The sequence below is a fragment of the Psammomys obesus genome, unplaced genomic scaffold (genome assembly GCF_907164565.1).
Source record: "Psammomys obesus unplaced genomic scaffold, mPsaObe1.curated_primary_1811, whole genome shotgun sequence".
NCBI classification, from domain to species: domain Eukaryota; kingdom Metazoa; phylum Chordata; class Mammalia; order Rodentia; family Muridae; genus Psammomys; species Psammomys obesus.
The window spans coordinates 7,937,119-7,951,672 of record NW_026588752.1 but is presented as its reverse complement, the minus strand read 5'-3'; the positions used below and the strand labels follow the sequence as shown (position 1 = coordinate 7,951,672).

The following is a 14,554-nucleotide window of genomic DNA, read 5'->3' as shown; positions in this document are numbered from 1 at the left end:
AATTTGAAATTTTTAACCTAAAAGCATTACATGATATCCAGGGGCAGAGAGGCCAGACTAGGCAAAGACCCAGGCTACACCCCTTGGGTTCTGACCCCAAGGTAAACCCCAATCTTTATGTATCTCTGTATGGACCCTCTTACACTGGCAGAAGGGCTCTATGCCAGCTTTGGATTTGGCATCATGAACACAGCCAAGCATGGACACTCCCATTGCTCCCCTCTGAGGGATTCCATTGTTCCATAGTCAGTGACCAGGCCCAAGTCAAGCAGTAACCTACTGTTCCCTTTTACGCCAGGCAGATGTGGGGCTCTGGGAGCTCAGTTCCCTCTACCACCTCTTCTTCTTCCACACACAGGTACGGAGACCCTCCCTGTCCTTCCCAGAGACAGGAATGGGTTTCAGTACTAATACCTCTGAGGCCCCAGCTCTCAGGGCAAAAGAGACACCAAGGTCACTGGCCTGGCTTCCTACCTCAAGTCATAGCCCCAACCACAAGTAATGGGGGCAGTTAAGGATGGGGGTGCGGTGTTGAAATCATGGCCTTTAAGTCCATGTGGCACCCCTTCCTGCATTACTGCAAGAGAGATACTGAGGACACTCTAGACCCAGAAAGCTTCCCCCTTATAGCTCTTCAGGGCATACTGCAGAGACTCTTCCCAGGCCTGAGTTAGGCCCCAGGCTGCCTTCTTGTGCCCTGAATAACAACCCAGAGCAGGCAGGGGAGTACAATGGATGTAATCCAACTTGCTGTATCCTTGATGCCTCATCCACAAGGGACCCTTTCCCTGAGGGTGATAAGCACCAAAGAAGACCTCAGTCTCCACACCTCATCAGGGCCAGCAGCAACAGCAGGACAGTGCAAACAGTCCACGTGGGTTTCTGGGACGGAGGAATGACCAGGCTAAGAACACACAGGACTCCAGACTTCCAAGCAAACCAACACATTTTACTGTGGCTCAGACTACCTTAGACTTTACTTACTCCAGCCCAAGAACTAGAATGCTGTAAGGACTTGACCAGCTTTTGGACAGGAATCTGCTCCGCTCCAGACCTCCAAGAGTCCTGGCACAGAAGGTTTCTCTGAAAATTCTACTACAGGAGCTGTGTGGTCAGCACATGCCAAGTGGGGTTCGCTCACTGCCCACAGGTGGTCCTCTTGCCCACCCCAACTGTGTCCACAGTGCTAAATGCCCACAGAGGAGGCTGAGCCCGGTGGTCAGGCGTGGTCACCGGCTCTCTTCTGCACCACTGCGGGCCTGGACAGAACCTGCTCCTGAAGCCGCTGGACCAGCTCCTCTACGTAGACCTTGAACAGGGGTACAGGGTCCTGAAGGGGAGAGGTCATGGTAAGGCTCAATGTGGCCCAGGGATGGCGCTCTAAGGAGGGTGGTAGCCAGCTGCTTCTGACTGAACATGGAGAAGAACTGGGGTGTGGAAGCACTGGAGATGGGCACAGGCACAATCACATAAGACTTGCCTGCCATCCTGGAGGGCAGTCTAACCACAAGAACAGGACTGCTTTCTTATGGACACCGAGAGTCACATGCCTACCCCTGGCTTCCCTGTACTGACGGCCACCACAGGCTCTCGACTGTTCTGGGAAACAGACACAAGAGGAAGACCCTGGGGGATTCTGGGTGGCCAAGTGAGCACCCAGTGCCAAAGAATCCCTGAGCACTCATGGGAAGAGAGGGAAGGACCTCAAGAGACGAGGCATGCCATGCCTCTTCAAAGTGGCAGAAACCAAATGTATGGTGGCATTTAGATGTGGAAGTCCCTAAATACTAGTCTCTCTCTAAAGCAGGCCCCTCCCCAAACCCTACCCCATCACTCCTCAGTGGCTTGAGGTCAGCCAGTATACAGGTGCTCACCTTTTCCTCCAGAAGCCTCTGTTTCTCCACAGCCTCCTCCAGTGTCAGGCCAACCCACTCAGCCTCTGCCTCCGGGATGACAAAACTCTGAGCAAGCAGAAAAGGGCTCTGTGAGACACAGGGCCGGGCCAGAAGCCTCGAGCAGCAAGCAGGATGGGGAAACTCTCACCTTGTACTTGTCATAGATGGCTGCTCTCCGCTCAGGGTTATCAGGGTGTAGCTTGGGGTCTTGGCGAGCAAGCCTCAGCAGCATCCCTCGCTTCAGGTCCATGCCAAACTTGGAGCACAGGTCCTCCTTTGGGGTCTGGCAGAAGGTTCACATGGGGCCAGGTGCTACAAGCAGGCTCCCACCCACCCCATCGGCTGACCCTGTGGGTTCCCCCTCAGCTGCTGGCAGCCCTAAGCTAGACAACAGCACAACAGGCACTGGGATCAGCACCAGCATCCCAGCCTACATGGGTCAGGCCCAAGGCAATCCCAAGAAGGTTAAGAGGTGGCTACAATCCTTCAGTTTCCTTGGTCAGGTCAGCAGCTCTCAACAAAGGCAGAAGGCACCCACTGGGGCTGCACCAAAGAGGACTCAATACACTGTGTTTTGCTAAGGCTTGTAAACGCTACCGTGGGGATCATGTACTCCCCACCCCGGCCACCTTCAGTGCTGCTCCGCACTTCCCCCGTGTCTGACAAGACCCTGTAGTGCACTAACCCCTGCTTGCCTTGAGAATATAGAAGTCCAGTCCATAGGCCTCGTCAATGAGATCCAGGGTCCTCATGGTCACAGTCACGGTGAATTTCTTGTCCAGGATTTCACTGTAAAGCTCTCGAGTGAACAACTGAGGTTTCCACACCTTCTTCACCCTCGTGGAGAGCTGAGTGTGCAAGAGACACCTGTTGACTGTGTTTCCCTACAGACCTAGTGGGCCCCAAAGCATCTTTCTGCCCCCCTCACTTCCTCAGAGGCTTCACAGAACCATTGCTGCTAGACAGGGCTCCTGTGGAGAGTCAGATAAGGTTCTGCCCCTTGTAGGCTGTGGGCATCTGGGGAGCTCAGTCTGCAATTTTTATGTGGAAGAAGCAAAAGTATCCTGTCACAAGAATTAGGCAAATGCTCATAGAAACCAGCTGATAACAACCAGATTTCACCTCTCCCTCCTCTTTAGCACCAGCCTAGAATTTATTATCCTTCCTTTCTTTTCTCTGTGGTGCTCAACCCAACATCTTAAGTATGCTAGGGAAGCACGCTACCACCCCTGCTCTACCGCAGCCCCACTCTATCTTTACTTTTGATGCCTACCTGATCAGGACCACCCCACTTCAGGACCGCACTAGACTTTGCCACTGGGATTCTCTAAACCCTCAGCGCTTCACTGGTTAGCATGCTCCGTAAACACAACGCTTGTGTCAGCCAGGCTGACAGTCGGCAGCACCCAGGGCAGAGCCCGCCCAGCAAAGCACGCAGAGCCGCCGAGATGGCCCGCACCCACCTTGTCGTTGTTGGAGTATCTGTAGCCCAAAATGAACCCTTCTCCACCCCACAGTCCCTGCTGGGACTCTGGGGGGTAGTAAATTGGAATGGGTACGTCCTCAACGCGCTCGCGCTGCCCATTCTTGGGGTTGATCTTGAACTTGGCCCCGTGAGGTTTGAAGTGTACCGGGGTCGGTGTCCGCTCTTCTTCCAGCGAGCGCAGAAAGTGGGCGGGCAAGCGCGCGTAGATGCCTTGCCGCAGCCGCAACTTCTGCCACAGGTGCACAGGATACTTGTGCAGAAGCATTGCGCGACCCTCTACCCCTTGGAGTTGCGCGCCCGAGCCTGACGGAACCGGAAGAGCGTCACCGAACGTGCGCCTTTACTCACTGCCAATTGGCAGCAACGCCCATCCATCTAAACTGATCTCTTTGCCTCCGCCTTCTTTAGGGACCATGGAAAATTATCTACTTAAAATGTAATCGTTCAAGGCACCGTCTGCCAATTGTAGGCCTTCCCAGGCGTTCCCCAGCAGCTTCGGCAGTCCTGCAAATGGCTACCTTGGGTCCAGCCTCCCTTTTCCCTCTAGGGACGCAAGAAAAAAAAAAAAAAGTAAAACACTCGTTTGGTTTGAAAAATCATTGTAGAATATTAAAGTTACCAATTACATAAAAATATGCCTTCATCTCATAGAACATTTTACCACCTTCCCCCAACAGTACATCTGTGTTTCCCCTTTCAGGGGCTGAAGTGTGCTTTGGTGGCCAAATCCAGGGTGTCAGAAAGCCTACACCTGTAATCCCAGCACTCAGAACAGGCAGGCCTCACAGTGGGACCAGCCTCATATGGACAGGGCACCACTGCATCGTCAGCTCTGAGAGCCCAGGGGGCAACAGAAAGATTGTGCCAGGGCCCCAGAACCTCAGTTGATCCAGTGGGGGTCAGCCTCATCCACGCACCTAGGCCAGCACACAAGAATGCTCGGGAGACTAGGGCCGAAGACCCTTAGCATGAGAAGGGCACACCAATAGTGCCATCTGAGTCTTCTAGAGCCACGCCTCCTACAGCTGAGCAGCCTGCTACCCCAGGCTCTTCCCAGGCTCTTGGGCTCCAACAGAGGAGGAGGGACAGTGCAGCAGCCAGGGTCTTATCAGCTCTCCGATGACCTTGGACTCTACCCCAGCAACTGCAGCAGCAGGGCATCTCCATGCCAAGGCAGGATAGCATTCAGGGGTACATGCTGTCAGGGATAATGGACTCTGTGGACTCAGCCTTCCTTGCCTTGTGGGTCTCACATCACAGCTGCACAAAGGAATGGGACAACAGGTATCCCTTATCTATAGCTCCAGCCATAATAGAGCAATCTGCTTACACATAGTACCTGTGGTCTCCAGGTGGAAGCGGCTGTGACCTACAGAGGAATCGGCAGCAGCCACAGAGATTTGGGGGTAGATGGGTGCTCTCCTCTGCCAAAAGAAGCCAAGGGTCTCAGGACAGTTTTATTCTGATGGAAACCTGGTTGGGGCTAGACAGGTGCCTCTTTTGTCCCAGTCCTATCCGAAGAGGTCATTAGAGTATCAGGTGTCCATGAGCAACCATATCATGTTACTGTGTATAACTCATCCCGGTCATTCCTGCAGATCTGGTAGTGACAGGGGATCTTCTGCAAACAAGCCCAGGGCTCAGACTGCTCCTCTCGTGGTGGCAGAAGAAAAGCTGCACTACCAGCCAATAAAATATGCCAAATGCTGTGGGTGTAGTAGTAATTCTCACTGGTCATCATTGAAGTGTAGATGGCGATGCCTACAGAGGCCATGGAGATGCCAGGCAGGAGGTAGAAGACCCAGCGCCGCCATGAGGTAGGGTAGCACTGATGCCGGTGCCCACAACGGTATATCTGGAGTGGACAGCCACATGAGTGTCAGTACAAGCCAAGCGCAGTTACAGTTCCCAGAGGCCCAGAGCCAGGAGTTTTGGGGGCCTATCTAGATCTAATCAGCAGAACTGCTTATGGACTCATGGCTGGGGGTTCTCAGGCCAAGCCCATAGGCACACAACCATATTGGGGCTCCATGGGTAGCTGCTACTGTCCCTGAACAAATGTGGAATTTTGGAGCCCTCCAAGCAAGAATGGGATCATAACCAGAATTAAGGGCCTAGCTCTCTTCTCCCTGAGTCTGAACAGGAAAACCCGTGTGCCCTGTTCCTTACCCACATGGAGGCCATGATCACAAAGGCAAAGAGACAGGGTCCCATCAAGTTCCAGATGGCCCTGCGATCCATCTGCAAGGACATGGCAATGACCAGTATGCCCAGGACAAAGAGGACCTAGGAGAGACACAGGGATGGTTTGTAGGGTCATAGGAACCTTTGGCTGAAATCACCTGTGGCATAAGACACAACAGGCACTGGTGGCCAGTTTTCCACCATTCTGGCACCTCTGCCAGCTCCTCTTATGTGTTATTGGCAGATTCTGCCCCATTCCCACTCAGCCACCTGGCAGGGAAGTGTCCTTCTTCTAGCCCCTTTACTGTGTCCAAAGGCCCTTTTGGATTAGGTATGATGGCAATCCTAATGGGCAGTCTTGGATACACTTGCACAATGTTGCACACCAAGCCTTCCAGGGGTCCTCATCAGGATGGCCTTAGACACTCCCTGGGAGGGGACCCTGTGCCTAAGTTTCCATCAGCACATCTGCCCACGGCCTGCAAGCTCGTGCCTCAACACTCAGCCTCCTGGATCCGCATGCTTCAGCACTTTCCTTGCCCACTCTTCAGGATGATAAGGGTGCCCCTGATGGGCAGTATCCAGCCTGTACACAGAGGACACAATTCACAAGCACCGAAGAGTCGAAGAGTCATCTCTACTGTTCAGCTCCTGCCTTAGAGTCCCCAGAGTGCCCCTGGACAAGGACCTCAGGAGCATGACTGAGGTTTCTCAGGGAGGCCTGGCCTGGTTCCCCTTTGAGATTAGGTTCCTGGATTCCCATCTTCCTTCCCGGAGTCCACTGAAGTGTAGCTTGACACCCAGCCCCTTCCATGTTATCCCTCCTTGCCACTTCACATACTTTATGTGAGGGCCTCTGCTTCCCTGCAGCCTAGGTTTGGCATCAGAGGCCACTCACCTGTTTCAGGATTGTCTTCAGACGGGCCATGCAAAGAATGGTTACCCAGGTGGACGCCCCCGAGCCCAGAAAGTCGCAGTACTGTAGTGTGTCATAGCTGAGGATGCACAACACTGCCTCCCCCGGCTGGTCACAGGCGTGGTAGAACTGTGAGGTGAAGCAATGAGCAGCAGCCCTGACCTCCCCCCGACCCCAAGTTCCCAAAAGGACTAAGTCTAAGCCTACCGTGGAGAAAAACATGGTGTAAAAGTAGACCAAGGCCTCAAGCAGGAAGGACCGGTGCAAGGACACAACGATGGGGACCAGGAACATGAGGTTGCTGAGCGTGAGCAGGAGTGTCGCTGCCCTCTGCTGGGCTACAGTCTGGGCTGTGCTGTTGTCCGTGCAGCTCCACCCACGCCAGCCTAGGGGGCCACACAATACCCAGGTGTGTGCTGGAAGCGGATAGGAAGCTTCTGAACTTCAGGGCCCCTTCCTCACCCAGCAGGAGGCTGTGTAGACAAGCCTGATGGAATCCACAGGTGTGATAGGAGGAAACAGGAACGAATAGAACTTGGCATAGACAAGTGTGGGCAGGCATCGGCAAGTGGGGACAGTTGTGGGCAGTTTGGGACAGTTGGAAGATGCCTGTAGACATGGGGAGGTCTGGGACAAGTATATACAACCACAGTAAGTATTGTCAGGCATGGAGAAGTAAGGATAAGCATAGTTGGTGCAGGCAGGCATGGATCATGGGAAATAGGTATTGATGAGTGTGTGTAGACATAGATACGTGGCCAAGTATGCCCAGCCATAAGCAGGCATGAGCATGGAGAGAGATGTGTGAAACAGGTATATGTAGGAAGGGATAAGTTGGCAGGGACAGATGCAGAGATATACGGACATGTAGGAACCAGTGTGCCAAGTATGGACAGACAGAAGCAAGTGTGACTATGCAGAAACTACCATGAAAAAGTGTAGATCAATATGCAGGCACAAATGTGTGAGCAGCAGGACACAAGCACAGACAAGAGTGGGCAAGGGAACAAGCTGTAGGCACTGTGTGGGTATGGAGGTAGCCAAGGGCAGGCAGGATGCAAGCAATGCCAAAATCAGGAAACAGAAACCTTCCTGCAAACGCCTCGGTGTCCGTTATGCCTGGACTGTGGGGCAGGAGGAATCACAGGGCGCATGGGAAGAAGTAGGAGTTTTGTCCCTGCTCTGCACGATCATTCTCACCTGCCTTGCAGCTGCAGCCTGCATACAGATAGCCGTATCTCCGGAGCAGGAGGCACTGGCCGTAGGGTCCACAATCATTCAAACAGGGCACTAGGTACAAAATGGTCTCCACCCGAGCCACAGCATGGTCACAATCCCTGCAAAGGAGGGGCCCGAGAAGGCTGGCTGTAGCTCTCTGCCAGTCACACCACCACTAGGACTCCCAAGCCTGGAGCTGAGCCCTCCAGGCTCCCACAGCTCAAACACCCGTTTCCCCTGCTAGTGTAGGATGGGGGCAGGTAGAAAAGGAGAACCCCTCCTAACACACAGATGCTGCCCACTCTTCATTGCTACCAGCCCATGTCATGTTGCCCCGGCCCAGGTTCACATACTCAGGACTGTCAGGGCACACAAGCTGCAAGGAGAGGTACCAGTTGTCTGTCTCCGGATAGGGAATGATGAGGTTGGCCATGGGAGATGAGGCACTCAGAAACATGGGATAGCCCTGGAAGAAGGCTGCATGGGGTGGGAGGGCCTGTCAGAGGTGGCTAGAGGGGCCAGTCAGTCTCTCCACCAAAACTGCCTGCCCAGAATACCTGTGGTGCAGTTGAATGAAGTGTTGAAGCTGAGGAAAGGCGAGGCAACATTCACACAACCTGCTAACAAGGTGCCATTTGTGAACTCTGTCTGGAAGCGGACGTAGTGCAAGTTAGCCATTGTCAGCCCCCAAAAAGACACCCGAAGAGGCAGCTCGCCTGCCCACCCTGCATTTTAGTTCAGTCATGCTTAGTACTTTTTCAGGTGGAGCCCAAGGTTCATCATGGTCCAAATTCTCCTTAATTATCTCTAGTTCCAGCGATTCCCCTGCCCATTTGCACAGATACAATTATGATAACTTCTGACAGGGACAGGGTTACACCTAGGGAAAAATCTTCTACCCTCAGATAAATCCCCTTCTGGCCCACACTGTTGTCACTCTATGGTCCACAAGGCCACCTCACCCCAGTCTCAATGCTGAAGGCACCCTGTATGTACCCTGAGCTAAGCCCAGGTCACAAGCAACTGCAGACAGCTTTAGTGGGCTTCCGGGAGATACCTGGTTAGCCCTCAGGGTGATGATGAAGGAGCCTCCACTGTCCATGCCCGTATCAAGACGGAGCTGCATTACAGAAGGCAGTTTTGAATGCACCAGCACGAAGGCCCCAGTCAGGGGCTGGAAGTGTACAGAAACCACGTCTGTGTCCTCCCTCAGGACTGGGTAGTTCAGGAGACAGAAGGGGCCATCTCCTCCCCTGCCACTCCTGCCCAGGTCCCAGTAGGCAGCGATTTGGGACAAGTGGCCTGTAGAGGTGCCATGGCTCTGATTTGGGTTGCTTTGCATAAGATGATGGAAGGTCACACTCCACGGCTTACACGCTGTCAAGAAGACAAAAGGCTCAGCCAGAAGAAAGCTTGGAGTTTTGAGGGAGGTAGGCAGAGGCAGTCCACTCCTCCCTCCCACGCAGCCCACCTGTAAAGGCAGCTTTAGCACTGAAGACCACTGATACATGTGATTCTTCGAGGCTCTCAGCTGACACTTGTAGCCACCGGCCCCAGGGTGGAGAGGACAGAAGCAAATGGCAGGTTGGGGTGAGGCTAGCGCAAATCAACACCTTTTGGAAGTTCATGGGCAGGGTGGCTGCACCCACCGTGAGACGTACTGGGCATCCAGGGCTCACACTGGACACACAGCCCTGCAGTTCCAGTCGAAGCTCCTGGGTGTATTCAGGGACAAAGATCCTGTGGCAAGGTGGTGACTCAGACTCACTAGCTCATATGTGTGCTTGCTCCCTCTACTCTGCTTGGGGGAGGTATCTGGCCTCTCTCCCCAGCATGCCTCTAAGGTATAGCTTTCTCACCTGCAAGATGAGAGAGTGCCACCACCCGCTCTAAACCCAAAGGTGGGGGACAGGACAGACTGGGGCTCCCCTGTTTTCCACTCACTTGAGGTAGCTGGGGTGAGAGAGCAGCGTCTGTGGGAGGGGAACGTCAGGCTCTAGGATGGAGACTTCAACCACCCTCATGGCCAGCATGTCGGGCTGGAAGGTGTAGTCACAGGTAGGAACAAAGCCCTAGGAGAAAGCAAGGCAGGGGGTGATGGAGGTCAGAGAAGGTAGGATGTAGGCCAAAGGAGAAGATCTCTGAGGGACACGGCGTTGAATCTGGAGTTGGGTAGCTGAGAGTAAGGTCTGCCACAGAAATGGACATGAGGTTAGTCCCCCCATGCATCCAGGGGTTTGGCCTCCATCCTGGGAGATCAGCCCTCTCACCTTCACCTGGATCTTCTGGGATGAGGGAGGGAGGTGAGCAACCACGAACCAGTCCCCAGGGGCTGGGTGGGAGATGTTGACAGAGGTGTTGTCCAGCAGCATGGTACTCAGCAATGCCCTGACCTGAAAGGAGGTCTGATTCAAGGTGTTGTCAGGGAAGCTGGTGCCCAGCGGGTTGATGACAGGAGGGGCGCCATAGCGGAAATGCCTGGAAGAGATCAGATCAATGGTCAGGGTCAGGGTTTCAGCCAGGCATAGGTGCTCGGGGCAGAATGCTGGGTACCTACACTGTGATTTCTACATCGGTGCATGAGGGACCTCTCTGGGACACATGCAGTATCCAACGAAGCAGCACAGTGTCTGGGGGCACGCGGAAGTGGAAGAGCCGGGTGCTGCCATACCAGCTGTAGAAGGACAGCTTCTGTGGGGCCTGTGTGAAGTGTTCAGATGCCAGCCCAGCCTCTACAGGGAAAAGGGAATACTCAAGTGGGTGGGGCAGAGAGGAAGAATGAGGCCTGTAAGGCAGGAGGTACTTGGATAACAAATCTTAGGCCCACTTTGACCTTTGTTGTTTCTCAGACTTTGACCGTAACCAAGGTAGAAAATGCCTTCCAGCACCTGCAGGTTGTTTGCAGTGATCAGAAGTTTGTCCTAGAAATGAGCTTATTCCTCTGCCTCCTCTCCCCAGATAGCCACAGCCTCCTCACCAGGGACTCTTATCTTCTCACACTACAGCAACTTGAAACAATGAAGCCAGTACCCCCAGCACCCACCACCTTCCAGATGGACCCACCAGGGACAATCAGCTCTCTTTCGGCATGTTGGTTGGTCAGTTCCACCCCTTACACAATATCCTGCTATATCCAGGCCAAGAGATGGATACTGAGCCAGGCACAGGGGTCGCACGCCTGTAACCCCAGCACTCTGGGAGGCAGAGGCAGGAGGCCAGTCTGTTCTACAAAGTGAGTCCAGGACAGCCAAAGTTATACAGAGAAACCCTGTCTCTAAAAACTAAAAGAGAAAGAGAGAGACTTAAGGTACAGCAGGAGGCAGTCAGGAAGGAGATCCCACCCCTGCTTGATTATTGGAACACAGCAAAAGCTCCTCCCACCTCACCTCCTCTGAACTACCAGTAGGTAGGAAGGCTGTTACGACTTAGGACACAGTCAGATCCCTACCCAGAAAGAAGCTGGACAGCCATAAGAAAGAAGGGACAGGTGCTCTCTCTGTTCTAAATGGGCATGACCTCCGAATGCCCTCAGGGCACACACCCATGCATGGTGGTACAAAGACAAAGCAGAGGACCAGGCAGATAAACCCAGAGCCCTCAGGCCCTGCCTCAGCTTACAGGCTCCTACCCCATACCTAGTACAAGCTCAGGCCCTGTGCCTGTATGATCTTGGGTGTCTCTTACCTCTCTAGATCCCTGTATCCCTATGGGTAGGCTAAGGTAGACTGCTTGCCCCTTTGAGGTTAATGAGTGATAAAGTGCTTGAGGAGAAACACTATTTGGCATCCTTCCCACTCAGGAAGCCTCTCTTTGCCCTGCTGTGGAAAGGGTGCCTGGTTCCCTCAGGAGAGGGGAGAGGGAGTCAGGTGGGCAGCTGGCTTTCTTGCCAGACACGTGACTCCTCCAGAGGAGGAGAGGCACCTGGAGAAAAGATAGCAGCCTCCTGCAGGGAGGCTAAGGGAGCTGCAAAGAAACCTGGCATGGGGGCAGGGCAGAGTGAAGCTCCCTCCATGAATTCCAAGCTCTCTGGTATGTGCAGGTCCCATTCACCAGGTTGAGGCCTGAATGCCCAGGAGCTAAAACAGGCCCTAAGGTGGGGGACAGGATAATGGAGCAGAAAAATTGTGAGGTAAAATATTGTTCTCTGGGGTGAGGCAGGGCAGATTGCACCCCCTCGGTCTGTGGGGTCTTGGACAGGCAGAAACCCAAACCTCTGAGAAAACAGGGTGGGAGAGCTCACCCTACAGTGTGCAGCACATTTGACTATGGGAAAAACCCTTGGGCTCCACAAAGTCTTTGTGAGGGAGGACATGTGGCGCAGAGCTGACAGCCTGTGAGGCCTGTATACTTAGATGAGACCTATTCAAGGTTGCCAAACTCTCATATTTAAACAACTCCTCTGGGTTTCCTTGATGAAACACGCAGTTATTTTGTTGGAACAAATAGGACCTGGACCATTGGCATGAGAGTGTGAGCTCCAGGCAACATCAGGAAGGATGGGAGGGCCTGCTGAGCAAGCCCATCTTATCTCCCACAACACCCCCATTGGCATAAGGTTCAGTAGATAAAGGGAAAAGAAAGTCCCTGAGCTTTCCCTGGGAACCTGAATGAAGGCACTCTGCCCCACACCTTCCAAACCCCAGCAAGGGGCAGAGATACTGTCCACCTGTCACAGATGGTAGCAACCACAGCCACAGAGCCACTTGTCCTTCACTTAGCCAGTGACCCTTACTTAGGCTTAGTCCCAGGGATGGAGGAAGAAGAGCAAATACGATGTGGTATGGATCAATTTATCAGAAGGTCTTTAGGGAATACTGCCTTTCACTTCAAAGCTGTGTCTACCAGAAACAAGAAGGAACATCCCTCAAAATAACAAGAGCTCTGGGGTGCGATATTTCAGAGAAGGGGAGAGGGTTGGAAACCGGAAGTGGGAGTCAACATTAGAAAAGCTCTAATGAACACCAGGTAGCACAAAGGACTCCCGGGCGTTATAGGCGACACTGAAAAAGGGAAGAAACTCATTTCTAAATGTCTAGGGCCTCACTGACTACCACTGCCCTGCCTCAAGCAGAAGCCAGAGGGTCAAAGTGCTAACTGCCTCCTGCAAAGAGCAGCTGGAAAGCTCCCTTACAGAAAGGACCCTTTCGTTACATCCATTCCGATCAGCCAGCTTCTTTAGGACCAGCTGGCAGTACAGTCGGTGAGAAGCAAAACCAGCACTCAAGAGTGGCCTTCCTGGGATTACTACATGAACATAATGCTGGCTGGACCCCTAGCCCAGGGTCTGCCCAACTTTCTCCAGCTCTACCCTTCTACCAGATGACCGCCCTCGCGCCGCCATGGTTCGACTATTCTTCGGAGATAGATTCCTCTAACTCCCGGCTCTTAGGTGCCACAGTCGCGCCCCCAGAGCACCCGGGAGACGGCCCAAGAGGTTACGCTCCAAGTGAGCGAACTCGGCGGGCCCGGAACAGCAAAGCGGACTTGGGAGGGAGGGGGTTCTGCCCCGGATGCCCCGCAGGGGGCGCAATCCAGGGTAAAGACCTCGTTTCGACGCTGCGCCAGGTGAGCGCACAGGTGCCCCCCGTGAGTCACAATCCGCCCCGCCCCCCGCCCGCCCCCTGCCCCCGGCCCGCGCCGCCGATGGCGCTGTAGGCCCGCGCGGGCTCACCGCTCTTCTTGCTGTTGCCGGCGGCGGCAGGCGGAGGCCGAGCGAGGAGCAGCAGCAGCAGCACCAGCAGCGGCCCGGCCGCTGCCGCCTGCGCTGTGCCCCCGGCCCCTACCCGGCCCATGGCTCCGCGCTGGGCCGGCGCTACCCCGCCCGCGTCCCGCGCCGCTCGCCCCCGCCTGGGCAGCCCCAGCCGCCTCTGCGGCCGCCGCCGCTGCCTGTGCCCAGAGGTCCCATGGCTCGGCCAGACCTGCCGCCAGCGCCCCGGGCACTTCCGCCTCCGAGGCCCCGCCCCGCGGGGAGCCGGCCTGAGGTCTGGGTCCCTGAGGGTGCGGGACCGCGTCACCTTGGCCAGAGGGGAGGCGGCGTACAGCAAGGGGCCCCGGAAGGTCGCATTTGGAGGGGACGCGCACTCGCGACCGATCACGCAGCTTGAGGGGACGGGCAGCACAGGATGAAGGGTCCTGTGGAACGCCCTGGGATACGGAGGACAGACGTCACGTGGGAGACAGTGAGGTGGGATGCCGGGCAAAAGGGGCCACGCAGGGCCAGAGACAGGACGCGGAGCGACGGGATCATGCGTGACCTGGGTGGATTTAGGGCAGGGGCTGTCAAACGGAACCCCAAAGGACACGGGACTAGGGTCGCGAGGCACTGGAGGTGGGGGGAAATGGTCGTAGGGGAGGCACCATAGGACACACGAATAAAGTCATATGAAGGCATGGGAGCACACAGAAGTTTTACATGGTACTCATTTACGGACAGATGACATGGGGACGGAACGGAGGGGCCACGCAAAACAGGAACACAGAGTAGCGTGGGTACTAGCTGGAATCTGTTGGATGTTCGAACCGGAGGGCAGTAGTACAGACCTCAGCAATTTGTACGCCAGAATCAGCGTTCCATGAAGGCGCGCTCTGACCTTGCTGTGATGAACCGAACCGGAACCACACACAGCCCCAAAGGTATAAACGACTAAATGAAAACGGGAAGGTGCTTTTTGCACCCGTGAGAATTGACTAACCGAGTTTCACGTCAGTGTTACATGAACTCTGGGTACTAGAGGGGATATGTTCAACATATTCCAAACATATTAAAGACACGGTTGCAAAGAAAGCCCTACGAGAGGACTTGGGGAAACAGTCACGAGAAGAGGCTTTTCTAAGAAGTCATGCGAAGCAACAACA

The 14,554-nt window shown here is 54.5% G+C and overlaps 2 protein-coding genes across 2 annotated transcripts; both read right to left on the bottom strand.

The window, feature by feature from the left end:
* Positions 1 to 928: 928 nt before the first annotated feature.
* On the bottom strand, positions 929 to 3,830 carry Mrpl28 (mitochondrial ribosomal protein L28). The gene is made up of 5 exons (XM_055604572.1): positions 3,359 to 3,830; positions 2,591 to 2,743; positions 2,044 to 2,178; positions 1,875 to 1,961; positions 929 to 1,330 (listed from the first exon to the last, which is right to left on the bottom strand). Exons 1-5 carry the CDS (start codon positions 3,644 to 3,646, stop codon positions 1,220 to 1,222), a joined length of 774 nt encoding a protein of 257 aa, XP_055460547.1. The 5' UTR covers positions 3,647 to 3,830; the 3' UTR covers positions 929 to 1,219.
* A 133-nt stretch (positions 3,831 to 3,963) lies between these two features.
* Pgap6 (post-GPI attachment to proteins 6) lies at positions 3,964 to 13,565 on the bottom strand. The gene is made up of 13 exons (XM_055604571.1): positions 13,371 to 13,565; positions 10,257 to 10,431; positions 9,970 to 10,177; positions 9,644 to 9,771; positions 9,171 to 9,439; positions 8,757 to 9,076; positions 8,257 to 8,347; positions 8,053 to 8,176; positions 7,682 to 7,818; positions 6,689 to 6,867; positions 6,464 to 6,610; positions 5,551 to 5,667; positions 3,964 to 5,236 (listed from the first exon to the last, which is right to left on the bottom strand). Exons 1-13 carry the CDS (start codon positions 13,489 to 13,491, stop codon positions 4,940 to 4,942), a joined length of 2,313 nt encoding a protein of 770 aa, XP_055460546.1. The 5' UTR covers positions 13,492 to 13,565; the 3' UTR covers positions 3,964 to 4,939.
* Positions 13,566 to 14,554: the final 989 nt, after the last annotated feature.